Source organism: Monodon monoceros, unplaced genomic scaffold (genome assembly GCF_005190385.1).
Source record: "Monodon monoceros isolate NGI ecotype Baffin Bay Population unplaced genomic scaffold, NGI_Narwhal_1 Super_Scaffold_13, whole genome shotgun sequence".
NCBI lineage: Eukaryota > Metazoa > Chordata > Mammalia > Artiodactyla > Monodontidae > Monodon > Monodon monoceros.
In genome coordinates this window covers 83,049,338-83,063,527 of record NW_021703769.1, presented here as the reverse complement: position 1 = coordinate 83,063,527, position 14,190 = coordinate 83,049,338, and the positions used below count along the sequence as shown (strand labels likewise).

General features: G+C 53.3%; 1 protein-coding gene across 1 annotated transcript in view; it reads left to right on the top strand.

Annotated features, from left to right (window-relative positions):
* SDK1 (sidekick cell adhesion molecule 1) overlaps positions 1 to 14,190 on the top strand; it is a 653,415-nt gene that overhangs the window by 594,750 nt on the left and 44,475 nt on the right. Inside the window, exons 9-10 of the mRNA XM_029220872.1 lie at positions 8,639 to 8,722; positions 12,079 to 12,273. Of these exons, the coding sequence (XP_029076705.1) occupies positions 8,639 to 8,722; positions 12,079 to 12,273 (279 nt within the window). The remainder of the gene's footprint in view (positions 1 to 8,638; positions 8,723 to 12,078; positions 12,274 to 14,190) is intronic.

Sequence of the window (14,190 nt, the reverse complement as noted above, 5' to 3'; positions counted from 1 at the left end):
CGCGGTGTCCTTTCTACCATAGGTGAGGCTCAGACTGGGACGCGGTGACGTCGGCATCCTGGCAGGGCGGTGGCACACCCCAGACCATGGAAACAACGTAGCTAACACCTGTGTTCCACCGCCTTTTCTTAACTCAGCACATGCAAGTGAAGTGGAGTTTATCTCCCAGATTCAGCCTAGTCTTCTTTCCCAAGAATATCAATGCGTTAAGTCCAAAGAGTTGATGTTCTGAATACTCCCAAGAAACGTCCTTCTGAAAACTTCCAATCGTAAAGCTTGGGAAATAGAGTGTCGAAATCCTTGGCATGTTTATCACCTCCCTGTGCTGGCCTTTCTGGCTTTTCTATAAATCTTATTTGGCCGTTACGATCAACGTTCAGAGATTAATCTATGACCATTATTTTTTATTTTGTGACCCAGAAGAAAGTCAGAAAGTCTTGGGTGTTAACCTTTTGTTAAATTAGAAAGTGAGAACAGAGAGGCTTCCTAGAATCATGTGTTATTCTTAAACCAGGGAGCAGGGAGACAAGATTAGGCACATTTGAGCTGCTCTAAACGCTGGGAAATCTCGATGTTCAGGAAGGTGCACCGTGTACACAGACTAAGGGAATCCTCAGCCTATTTTCAGATGGTGATAAGATTACATTAAATTGTGAGGCCAAGGCCTTTATTTCTCTCATCTCTTCAGCTCCTATAATGTGTTTAGGCCTCTTCAGTGGCTGTGGTCACTGTCGCAGTGACCCGTCTAGAGGCCACTGCTGATAAGAGGTGCCTTCAGGGTCCACTCCAGGTGGGAGAATCTCCGCCTCTCTCCTCTCAATGCAAACAAGGCAGATTGAGAACAGGAAGGATCACATAAGCAGAAAGCCCTTTGAGAGCAATCGCCCCTCACATAACATATTTTGCAGTTTGCCACTTTGCAAGCTAAGGAAAAATAAAAGCTTGTGTTTTCATAAAAAATTAGCAAGAGTGTGAAGAAATGCTGCATAAAAGGCAGTTTGCCTTGAGTGTGTCACACTCCTTTAAATCAGTAGGAAATGGCTCTGTGGCCTGAAAATGACTGCCAAACTCACGTGATACAAAGCTGTCAGCCCCTCTGAAAGATGTGCACGAGTTTTAAAAGCGTCAGAGAAGGCAGGTTTTGAGTCACAAATCATTGCTGATTCTCCACTAGGGATCTGAGCTGATTCTCTGCTCCCTTTCTCATCCACGCTTTAGAGATGTCAGTACCCCATCCCCATTCCCGGCAAGGACCTTTCTGTCGGGGGTGATCTACAGCTACATGAGCACAGCGCATTATAGATTGAACCCAAATTAAAATTGTAAACGTGTAAATCTCCAGCAGACAGGACTATATCGTGTTAAAACATTCCAGGGTAACTTAAGCAAGAGAAGAAATCTATCTCCCTGTAAACTAGAATGTTTGTTTCCATTATAATTCCCTTTTTAAAATATTTAAGGGCTTCCCTGGTGGCGCAGTGGTTAAGAATCCAGCTGCCAATGCAGGGGACACAGGTTCGAGCCCTGGGCTGGGAAGATCCCACATGCCGCGGAGCAACTAAGCCCATGCGCCACAGCTACTGAGCCTGCGCTCTAGAGCCCGCGAGCCACAACTACTGAGCCTGCGTGCCACAACTACTGAAGCCTGCACACCTAGAGCCCATGCTCTGCAAGCCACCGCAATGAGAAGCCCTGTGCACCACAACGAAGAGTAGCCCCTGCTCGCCGCAACTAGAGAAAAGCCCACGTGCAGCAACGAAGACCCAACGCAGCCAAAAATAAATAAATAAATCTACTGAAAAAGATCATTTTTAAATCTGTCACGTGAACTTGGGTTTTGCACTTCCATCTGGATTCCAGAGCAGATTGTTTCTGTATTCTCCTGAGTTGCTATCTCTCTGTGTTCTGGCTTTTAAAGGTACACGGACACACTCGTGTACCTTTATGATGTTCATTTAAATCCCCTTTATTCATAAGAATTTGCTGTGACAGGTAGGATTTTGTGGTTGAATCATCCTGGGAAAGCCCTCAAGAGCCTCTGTCAATTCAGAGTGATTTGGGAGATTATAGCCCTGAGCCCAGCGATCGTGGAGAGAGGGATCCCCAGGAAACCCTGGTCCCGGTTCCACGGCCCCGTCACTGGTGGAACCGTGCAGCGAATATCGACATGAACATGCAGATGAAAGAAAGCAGACACAGACTGGCTTCCATTTACTCCTGTTTCTTACTGATGAGACAAGACAGGCTGTCCAGCCCACCTGTCAAGTCGGCTGCCGTGTTGCTTAATTTCTGAGGTCTCCACACGGCAGGGCAAGTGGCCTCCTGGGCTTGGCGGTCCACGGTCTCCTCCACCTGCCCTGCGGGGAGTCTGCAGCTGTTGCTTCGCCGCTCGTTTGCTTACCTGCCCACACACCGCACACCCCACGCGATGGGACAGACGCCTCAGGGCCCATTTCCTGACTGCGTTCTCTGGCCACTGGAGCCAGGGCTGCCCCTGGGTGAGGCCAGGGCACCCGCCATGTGGCAGGTTGGAAGTGCTGGCATCCACCCGCCCCCGGCGTGTGTCAGTCCAGCGCCACGTGGACCGGAGCGTCCTCAGCCCCGAGGTGGGGACGTGATTTGGAGGTTGGGGTCTTCGCTGGCCTCCAGAGCCTCCCCGCGGGGTAAGCTCAGTCACCCACAGCGGGGGCCGCCTTGGCAACGCGCTCGTTTACAGCCGGCCTCCCGCCTCCCCGACGGTGTCCCCATCACCTCCCAAATAAACCACCGGCAGGGAACCCTGTCTCAGGTCTGCCTCTCGGGGAGGCCCACCCAAGACGAGGACCGTCGCCCTTCAGACCCCCGAGCACCTGTGCTTGGGATGAACGGCCTTTCCCGCCCGGGTCCCTCCTTACCTGCCTTGTGGGTCTGCGTGTCCCTCAGGACTCCCTCAGTCGTCACCACTTGCCTCTGTGACCTCTCAGACTTTTCACCAGGCAGAGGAGTGACGCTGTCCCAGCTCTTGTCCTACAGAGAGTGGACACTCTAGTGGGTCACTGATGCTCCATGCATGACGGGACAGGCTGTGGAGACGGGCCTGGGCCCAGGTTCTCACTGCACCACTCGCGGGCCTCTGCGGGCCTCAGCGTCCACGGCTGTGAGATGTGGGCCCCGCAGAAGGTGATTCCGGCTCGTGTTGTGAGGACGATATGAAGTAACGGGCGCGGAAGGACTGAAATGGCAGCTTTGGGAGCCGTTGGTAGGACTCCGCGGTGACACACGTCACCCTTAGTGCTTTACCTACAGTGGTGACATGACACATCTTCCACGCCTGCAGCCTCTGAAATCAGCATGTGTCTCACAACCCACGGAAGCATTTCTTCTTTCTTGGGTGTAAACAAAACGACGCCTCTTACCAATGCTGCAACGTCTCAACCTCAGTGAAACACGGCGGGTCCATCTCCCGTCCAGAGTGACGGATCTGGTCTCACACAGCGCGGCCATGCATACGCGTGTCCTGCCCGAGGCACGATGCCTCCTTCACCCCCGCTCAGAAACTCGGGTGGGTGGGCATGACACTTGTACAGAGCTTTCTCTGTAAACCTGAAGTCTATTCTGATTTTTTATACATACATCATGCAGAAACTCCAATATCTGAGCTACTATTAAAATAACAAGTTACCTGTAACAGCTCTCTGCTGATAGCAGCACCGCTACTGAGAAGTTGTTCCCCTAGAGCTGAGACTGAGCATCTCTTAGACGTTTGTTTGCAACCCAGATTCCTTCCTTCCTTCCTTCCCTCCACTCGACACGGAGGTGTTTACTGAGTCAGCCTCCCCGAAGCTGTGCTGGTCCCGGCGTCCAGGGTCTTATGCGGAAGGCAGTCCCTTCACGCGGCAGTTATGGTTGCACACGGCGAGTGCTTAGACCCTCAGCAAGGCGGGGGGTGAGGGGGCTCCCCTGGGCTTGGCAGGAGAGGGGCTTTCACAGCAATTCGGACCAGAAGAGAATCTTGCAGGGGGCATATAGTCCTCTCCTCATGGAGATTCACAGAGCACCTGCCTGCTAACTCGTTCACATCGGTTTAAGAAAAGCCTAAGATGTCTTTTTTTATAGTTTTCACATACGACCCATAGTAGAAGCACCCAAATCAATTACCGGCATCCTATCGCCAACTGTAGAACTTATCCGTATGGCATCTTACCACTGATTAAAGCTCAGAAAAGAGCTATCACAGAGCTGTTCCTTAAAACCAAAGGAAGTATGAGCCAAACCTCAAACGATGCTGGGGTGACTTGCCCCTGGGTGCAGTATCGGCAGCTCCTGGTGCCCCGAGATGAGCAGGAATTCTGTCTGGGGAGCAGGATGTGAACTCTTGCACACGCCGTCCAATTCCAGGCTCCCCCGCCATCCTCTGCTTCTCCGCTCACCCACCTGTCATTCACCAGCGCAGAGCGTGTGCCAGGCACCCAGTGGGAGTACCAGCCTGGGTGGCATGAAGACGAGTTAGATGTGTCTCCGCCCCTGAAGGAGTTTCAGGGTCCTAAAGTCTGTGGGCGTCTCCTCTCTCTCTTCTCCAGTGGGCGGTTTCTAAGTGTCTTCTCAGAAATGATGGCAGGTGCTAAGACACAGAGATGACCAAGACACGCTCTTCCCTGAAGCAGCCTCCAGCATGATGGGTGCATCACACAGACGTGGGTCATCGGTCCCAAGGGCTGCGTGGCTGGGGCAGAGCCAGCCCGACCGCAGGAGAAGGAACACGAGGAGTGGCCTTGCAGATTGGTGTGAATTTGCCAACGAGGCAACTCGAGAAAGGCTGGTCCACGGGGAGGAGCCAGGACCAGCGACGGCCTTTGTGTGGCTCTTGTGAGAAAGGACCACAAACTCAACAGCTTAAAATAATACAGATGTGTCGCCTCACGGTTCCCGGCCTCCCAAGGCTGCAACCGAGGCTGTGGCTGGGCTGGGCTCTTCTTCCGAGGCCCTGGGAGGATCCACTTCCCGGCTCACCCAGGGGCTGCAGAACCCAGTCCATGCGGTTGTGGGACTGCGCCTGTTTCCTTTCTGACTGTTGGTGGGTCTTTCTCAGGTTCTGGAGACAACCGGCATCCCTGGCTGTGGCCACCTTCATCTGCAGAGCCAGCAGCAGGCCGAGTCCTCACACCGCGGGTCTCTGGCCTCCCCTCCTGCCGTCGCTCCCGCTGCCAGCTGGAGAAAGTTCTCTGCTTTTAGGGGTCCCTGTGATGAGACTGGGCCCGCCACGCTGCTCTGAAATCATCTCCCCGTTTGTAGGTCGATGACCTCGGTCACGTCGGCAGAGTCCCCCTGCCGCGTAGCGGCATGTTCACAGCTACCGGTGACTGGGAGTGGACATCTCCTGGGGGCATTCTGCCCACCCCAGTGGACAAAGGCATGCAAGCATGGACGACAGTGGCGAGCCAAGGGCACACCGCGGGCCCTGCCGCTTCCCGAGATGGCCGCTCTGGGAGAAGGGCAGACGGCAGAGGGGGCATCTCTGGGCTGTGCCGTGAGCCAGGGTTGGGGGGTGGGTGGTGCAGGAGCCAGAGCCCAGCATCAAGGGCAGGAGAGCCTGAGGGATCCTAATTTGGGGGCTGCCTGGGAGGCATCCCTGCCTCAAGCTCTGAGGTCGGGGGACTGGAGGCTTGCTGTGCGGACTGGAGGAGCTGCCCGTGGCCCCCAGGGGACGCGTGGAGGACAGCCCCCGTGGCTGGCCTGTTCTTAACACGCCGGTGTCACACGGGATGAGAACGTTTTCCTGACGGCTTCGTATTGTTTCAAAAGAGGTGAAAGTGTTAGTTTGAGTCCCCGGTTTTATTGGCCGCAATTGCGATAAATCTTTAGAAGTCTAGTGTGTGCCTGCGTGGGCAGGGTACCCTTTCCAGACAGAGTTGTTGCTGAAGAGCTAAGACGCGCACTTGCCCTTTGAAGATTAAGTGGTTGAAAAGTCCGTGGCGGGGATGACTCGTTCATAGCAGGTTCTCCCCACCAGTCACCTCAATCTTTCTTGGCTGAACCGCCCGGTACTTTCCCCCACTGTTCTCCTTATAGACAAGGGTACGCGGAAGTAGCCGAGGGCACTGCTGAGCTGGGCTGGAATACGGGGTCAGCAGGGAGAGAAGTGGTAACGTGCGGACGTGGGAGAGATGACGTTACCGTCGGAAGCCGCGTGCGTCTGTGAGGGCTTCGGCCGCCCCACGGCTGCGCTGAGTGCCCAGCACCCGGAAGGCTTTCCGGAAGAGGCAGGAGAATCAGTGAATGAGGGAGCAGACCTGGCCTCCCTGGCCACTAAAACTTGCCTGGGTGTCGGCTGCGGAGGAGACACACAGCGCTCGGCCAGCTCTGGCAGACCGCCCGGCGGGACGTGCCCAGGGAGCCTGGCGGCTCTGAGCTCAGGGCCACAGAGGATATGGAGCCGTGAGCCCGTGCCGGGCACCCCGGGGAAGTGGCCGGGCGGGGATGACGGCGCTCGCAGAGGAGCCGCCCCGAGCAGGCCCGGGGGTCCCTAAGGCACCTGCAGCCCCACAGCCAGGCCTTCAGTCAGCTCGGTCCAGCCTCAGGTCACCATGTGAGGAAGGCCCGTTGTCTCTGACCCTGGGGGCTTCCCCCCCAGCACTTGGGGAAGACCTGGGCACTGCAGGGTGAAGGACAGCGGCACCAGGACATCGGCCAGGGTGCCAGACGGCCTCCGTAATCAGTGCCTCGGGAATTGTGTGGTCCTGTAGATGTTGAGCATATCTATAGGTATGGATTCTTCCCACCAAAGTGTGACTCCTCTTGGAAGAATCTTGAGGGAAGTATGCTGCGTGGAAAAAGCCAGTTCCAAAGGTTACATACTGTATCGTCCCATTTATATAACGTTCTTGAAAGGACAGAATTATAGAGATGGAGAGCAGATGCATGGTTGCCAGAGGTTCAGGATGGGACCTTGGGGTGGGCATGGTTACAGAAGGGCAGCGTGGAGGACCCCGGTGGTGGTGGGCCCGCTCTGCATCTTGACGGTGGTGTGGTTGCACAGACCTGCACTGAGTCGCACACACGAGTACAACCGAGACTGGGGGGCCGGGAACGTTGAATACAATAGGCTACACGTTTCACTGTCGGTATCTTGGTTGGACTATAGTTTCTGCAAGATGTCCCTGCTGAGGGGACACAAGGGATCTTTATTATTTATTACAAACGCGTGGGACTCTCCAGTGATCTCAAAATAAAATGTTTAAGAAAGGAAACCTGTAATCCGTCATAGCGGATGTTGGTGTTTTAACTGAGTTCTTTTCCATTCCCCTCACATCCCTTAACCAGACCACGGGGTGGGTACCAGCTTCAGCATTTGCTGATGTAAATGGGGCGTGACCTGCGCACCGGGGCCTCGGCAGGGCGCGGCTGCTGTGTAGTGAGAGCATAAGCAGCGCTGTTGTCATTGTTGGGGATGAAGGAGACGCGTCTGAACGTGCACGCAGGAGGGAGTGCGCAGTGAAGAACAGCTTGAAAAAGAGACATGGGATCTCTGCAGTATTTCTTGAGGCCTGGTCTCTGCACACACACACCTAAGTGGAGAATCTGCCTCCATCTAGTGAATTTGCAGCCGTGGCCTCAGCCAGGCTGGTTCCTTCAGCAGATTGTTCCCGCTTGAGCGATGCAGGTAATTGCGGGATTGATACCTGACTGCTTCCAGCGAGGAACCTTCAGCCTTGTCTCCTTAATCATCTCCTTGAAATGCTAAGCTTTCATTTCTCTTTTTGGTCTTTTAGGTCCCACCCTGTTTTAACGATACAGTCAATACAAGATATAGCCAAGCTATAGTATCCACATTCAACACAATTACAGTGGAAGTAAACCACTCTGGAAGACAGCGCCCAGAAATTATCACACAGAAAGTGAATACAGTGGCTCTTTGTTATCACGATAATGACATCACTACTACCTTAATACTCCTCGAACTTGGCCTTGCCACCGTTGAATTCCTGCTGAATAAACTGAGAAAAATACTGCAGTTTAGTCTCCAAGGAGATTCATCGTTTAATACAAACAACCGCTGAACAGGCAGGCGAGCAGGGTGTCTGGAGCTATGCGAGTGGCTGGGTTTCCTTTGCTACTGAAGATGGACGAGAGGCCCATTTTCTTCTTCTCTTAGCTATTACTTTGCATTCCACTGAAGTATTAAATCTATATTTTGGAGAAGAAGAACTGCTAAGACTTTAAAAAATATGTTAATAGGCTGCCCCGTTCCCTGAAACAGGCCGGGCGCCTGTCTGCGGTGCTTTATTTAACATGCTTCACGAGTTGTTGTTTAGTTTAGATACTGAAGCAAACTAGACTATAAAATACTGTGCTGTAAATATAAACCTTTATGAACCTCACGGGATAGTCCTTCTAAAATGTGACTTAAGATATTCCATTATTCAAGCCCATGAACTGAAAAGTAGCCAGTGCCCTGAGTAGTAATTTGCTTTCCAGAACCTTAGACTGTAAATTGCCTTTGGCCTCTGCGCACCGAATTCTGAGTCTGGGTGCACGGTGGTAACTAATGAAGTTTTCAAAAATAGTTTTTAAAAGGAGCTCAAACTCTTGTAGGCTGTAAGGGTCTTCTGAAATATACCTCTTTGGCTTACGGGCTGTTTTGGTTTTTTCTTGTTTAAAGAGCCACCGTATTTTACTGCGGAACCTGAGAGTCGGATTTTAGTGGAAGTAGAAGAAACCGTGGACATCGTGTGTGGAGCCATGGGTGAGTGCGGGAGCCACAGGGCAAGCAGCGACGTGGTGCAGGAACAGAAATGGCGTCTCCAGGGCAGAGCCGTCCTCTGGACAGCGACAGGTTGACTGTGGTGATTAGAAACGGGGCCGTTGGCGTGGAGTGGAACTCAGTTGCTGGGCATGTAACCTGCAAAGCGGGGATAATAATACTTACCCAAGGGAACAGCAAGGAAGCCTTAACCCTGTCCGTGCCAACAGAGAGAGATGAAGTCCTGTCCCCTTGACTCCCTTCAGAGGCTCTGATTCTGCAACAGCCCTAAGACTTGCGGCAGGAAGTTCATTCTCATCCGTGGGGTGAGCGGGACTGGTGACCACGCCCGCTTGAGAGAAGAGAGATCGTTCCAACTTCTCGGATAGGAAATCTTCTGTTTTTCCACCCTCTCAGCTTGGAGTCGACTTTTCCTTTGTTACTCAGGGAATTCTACCTCTCGTCCCGAGCCTCGACCCCCCTCGTTGTCCCCTGTTCCCATTTCGTGTCCAGCATGCAAGTAGTTCTGCTAAACGCCCCGACAGGGACGGGCTGTCTGCAGCGATTTCACAGACAAAACTTCACGAGTCCTCTGGAGATTGTCAAGTAAGGAAAAGGACCCTTTATGTTAACACCTGTTCATCTTAAGGGTGGGGTTTTTCTTCTAAGAGTTTGGCGGGCGAGGATTCCTAACAATTCTGTAAATCTTCATGACAGCTGCGTAAGAGAGCGATCGTTACGTCCCTCTATACATGGGAAAACACCCCTTAAGAAGCAAAGCTAAGTAACGCGCTCGAGGCGCAGTCAGGACAATGAAGGAGACACCTTCAGCTCCGCCCGCGGTCTGGCACCGGGGCGTTGCTCACTGAGCCCCGGACAGGCAGCCTGCCTCGGGCCACGTGTTGGTGGAGACGGGATCCAAACCCACAGGCACCAGCTCCAAAGCCAGTGCTTAGGCCTGGACCCTAAGAGCCAAGGCCCTGGGACTCGGAACAGATACCACCGATCTGCAGGTCGCTTTCCATTTCTGGGAAGGAGTGTGAGTGCCACTCAGGACAGTGTTGAGTGTCAGCGTAGAGAGGGGCGTCCGGCCAAGAGTCCCCTCCCGTCCCCTCCCCTCCCCTCCATCCACTGAGCCTCTGCCACAGCTGCTCCCGCCCGGAAGAGTCATTTCCTTACTGGTTCTGGTTCCCAGTCCCGCCAGCTCCCAGGGTGCAGTCTCCATCCCTGCTCTGCTTCTCTTCTCCGCTGCTGGGGCTCAGGGCGGGAGAAGACAGGAATGAGAAGAGTCCTATGAAGTTCAAGTGGAAATCTTTGCTGCGCTGTTCTCTCTTCTCTATGAACACCAGCTTTTTAAGGCCAACAACTCTGTGAAAGTGAAGCTACAAAATATTTAGAGCGCTTATATTTTAGAAACGAGAATCTACAATACTGTGGGGCTAAGATTCCTGTTTATGACATTAAATTGCCCCAAAATAGATATGCTCCTAGTTTCCCTATATACTAACAATTATTTTTCAATAAATGGCAATGTTAGGCTCTCCCCTTGACAAGAGGTTGCTTTTCTGGCATGATAATCCGCAGAGTAAACTGCTTGTTAAGTACACACTGATAAATATACGCTGAACGGGTCTTTCAGCCTTGCATTGCCATCATATAATTTACTTCTTTCTTTTGACAATGCAGCTACAGCAGCATGTGAAGTGGTTATTCTTTATGAAAACTACATCATGTAATTGCTATTATGAGAGTTTACATGGATTGCTTATGCTTTTACCTTGCAATGGATTTTTTTTTAATTTCCTGATTTAATGAAAAGTGACAGGAAGCATAATTTAGGCAAAGAACAGAATCTGAGAATACATTCTCTTGAAATATTCCACGACATTAACTTTATTTATTAAGGAAGACATCTTATACCTACATAGCATCTTAAGTCAAGGGATTTGGGTGTGCCTTTCAGCATGAATCACATCAAGATATTTTATTTAAATTCATTTTCTATTTAGGGAAACTGAGGCACAGCGCCATCTGAGATCTAGAAATAAGCCCAGACGTTCTGCACTTCCCGCAGGGCCACAACAAACACACTGTGCCCCCCGGAGCCCAGAACTCTTGTCTTGAGTGCCGTGGTCTCGTTCCCTGGACGGGCTCTCTTGTCTACCCTCCCTGGGTAACCGGACCCTGCTCAGGTTCAGGAAAGGAGAACGGAAGCAGTCTTCCCTCAGCTGGTTCCCCAAGGCTCCCGGGAAAGCCACCAAGAGGAGGAGCCCGGTGTGTCCCACGCAGCGAGGCCGCCAGGAAATAGTGCATCGTCGCCTGGTTACCTGCACTGACCACACCCATTTAGGGGACGAGCAACAGAGGTCCTCGTGCTCCGGGGCTAAGGACGGTCCCTTCATCGACAACCTGGGTTCTGCCCCAGTGACCTTGTCCGCCGCATACGCCCCATCCGACCCCAGCCTCAACCTCCTTCCAGGTGGCGAGACCGCAAGCAACTCCAGTCTCACGGCCTGGAGGCCTAGGTCTGCCCCGTAACATCATCAGGATGAGGAAGGGGCACCCAGGAGGGGCAGCTGGGCCCTGAGCCTCAGCGTGACCCTCGCCCTCTTGGTCGAAGTCTTGGCTGTGATCTCAGCTCACTCCGCTCTTGGGTACAGGGTCGGGTGCCAAGGTGACTTTTCCTGCAGCCACAGCTTGGACCTCTCGTGTCTCCCCAGCCTGAACCAGATGCACCTCCTGTGCTTATTCCTTTACCTAACCACTCACTGCCCCGGCACGGCACGCTAGCGGGTGGTCAGCGATATCCCGCTCCTTAGACGGAGCTGTTGCCAAGCCGGTGCGCGTTGGCACTGGCCTTAGTTGTGACGACGAGCAGCGAGCGGCGCTGTCCGCTGAACGCGCGCCATGGGCCAGGCCCCAGGAGGTACTCGTGTACTGACCCAGTTAACCTTCACAGCCACCTTTGAGGTCGCTGTGACCCTTGTTCCCTGCAGGGACAAGGCGGGGTTAAGTGCTCTGCCGAGTGGCACAGTCTCCGCCCTGGTGACCCTTCCCCGAGCCCGAGAGGCAGAGGCAGAGGCAGAGACCTTCCTCCCAGCCCTGCCTGAGGTCAGTCGCAGCCAGAACCGTCTGGACAAGAGCACAAGCCGTGGGAAGAGCCGGAAGGGTCTGCAGCTGCCCCACACCGCCCCCTTCGGGCCTCTCCCTCCCCGTCTTCACATACGATGAGAAAAAAGACGCCTCACAGGGTGCTTGGAGGGACGACTAGATGAGAAAATGCCCGTTGAAATACTGCCATTTAGTCCTCACGTAAGGAATTCTCGAAGCTTAATGATTTTTGTTTCACTTCTGCACAGGGGCCCCTCTTCCCACCCTCCGGTGGTTCAAGGACGCGGTCTCCATCAACAAGCTCCAGAATCCTCGATACCAAGTGCTGTCAAGTGGAGGCCTGCGCGTCCAGAAGCTGCGTCCGGAGGACTCAGGAATCTTCCAGTGCTTCGCCAGTAACGAGGGCGGGGAGGTCCAGACCTACACCTACCTGGACGTCACCAGTGAGTACTACCCCCTGCAGAGCCGGCCTCCCCAGTCCTCGCCCCACGGACATGGCAGAAAACGCCAGTGTCTCTTCAGCCCGAGCACCCCCATCTCGGCGCTCCCCCTGGCCCTCTGGAGCCTTGACCTTCCCAGCCCTTGAACACACTGCTTTGCTGAGATGTAGGAACACACTCCCCATTTTTCTGGACAGAACTGGAAAGACGGTTAAGTGAACAGCATCTCATCCCGAGTCTTTTTCTTTGGATCTTTTCTCCACTTTTTATATTCATTCTCTATTTTAGTTTTATTGAACAATTATAGTTCTTTCGTGACTTTCTTTTATTGTCCCAGTAACAGAAATACTTTGGCGCTCTGAAAAATGAAGTAAAGGTAAAGGTTTTTATTATATTTGCGGGTTTTCTCTTTAATCTCCCATAGTTGCAATGTTGTTCTTCTAAAACGAAGTAGAATTTAGTGACTAGGGAACCCTACCTTTCACGTCTGCCCTTTTGGAAGCAAAATGCTGAGAGCCATCGGAGGAAGCAAACTGGTCAGCGTGTGCGTGGCCAGTGGCTCTCGTCAGCCAGAAGTAGGAAGGGACCGACGCGATCCTGAAATATTCACGCATATGTTTTGGTAAACTAGGGGTCATTTCCTCCAGCCGTGGCGGGCGGTCAAATTTCCCCTCCCTTGTGGAGCATCGGAAACAAGTGTCACTTCAAGCAGCGGAGATAATACTGGGGACTTGAGCCAGAAACTGAGTTTTGATCAATTAGAATTATTTCAGCCTGTTTGGAATAGTGGATGTTGTAGGGCAGGGATGGGCAAGCTTTTTCTGTAAAAAGCCAGATGGTGCCTGTTTTCGCCTTTGAAGGACGTGGTTTCCGTTGCTACTCCTCACCTTGCTGTCGTAGCCTGCAGGCAGCGCAGACGATTCTGAGCAAACGTGGCTGTTCCACAGAACTCCGTTTACGAAAGCAGGGACAGGCTGGCTTAGGCCCAGGCTGGTGGTTTGCAGACCCTGCTCTCCGGAGAGACCCAGGGCAGATCACCCGATTTCTCTCAGACTCAGTTTTCTTTCCAAAATGGAACCAACCAGCCCAGTTCACAGGGTTCTTAGGAGGATCGGTTTGGAAATTTAAATGAAAGTGCTACTTAACCTGGTTACCATGACAACTGGAGAGTGAACAAATAAATGCGTGATAATGGTAATGCTGCATATCTGTTTTGTAAGTACAGGATTTGGCAAAATGGATTTTTTTTTAATTAAAGTACTTTTAATGAAAGAAAAATAATGTGTAAAACAATCAATATTTATTCGTTCACTTAACAAACGTTTATTGAGCATCTGTGTCAGTTACTCTGGGCCCGTGAGGCGCGGGGACAGAGCTGAGAGGATGCTGTGAAGAAGAGGGTCTCGTGCTTCCAGGATGGAGGGTCCTGGGGGAGGGGAGAGACGGCAGAGGGCGCTGGGGGCCCTACAGAGGAAGACTAGGCGAGGCCCAGAGCGGCCAGGGATGCTCGTTAGAGGGCGGGCGCAGCGGGCTGGGTTCTCTGAGATGAGAGGGTTCTTACTGGAGCTGAGGCCTGCAGGTGGGGAGGACACTGCCCTGCACGGCCTTGGAGAGGTGCGTGCCACGGTGCAGGTGGGAGCTGCAGGGGACCGACAGATGAGTGGAGGGACAGGCCGGCCCAGGTGTGTGCGGGCACAAAGGGGGCGAGCGGGGCCTTCGCGGCTCTGAGATGGGCACTGGCCGGGCGTCGTCTGAAGCTTTCAGAGGGCCTCCGCACCTGGTGTGGGGGGACGGTGAGGGGACGAGCGGAAGAGACCAGCCAGGGGGCCCCCACGTCGTCCAGGGGTTCGCACCAGAGGTGGACGCCCAGCGGGGAGGGAGGGCAGAGGCGGGCGGCTGCCCCGGGGTCCACTGGGCCCG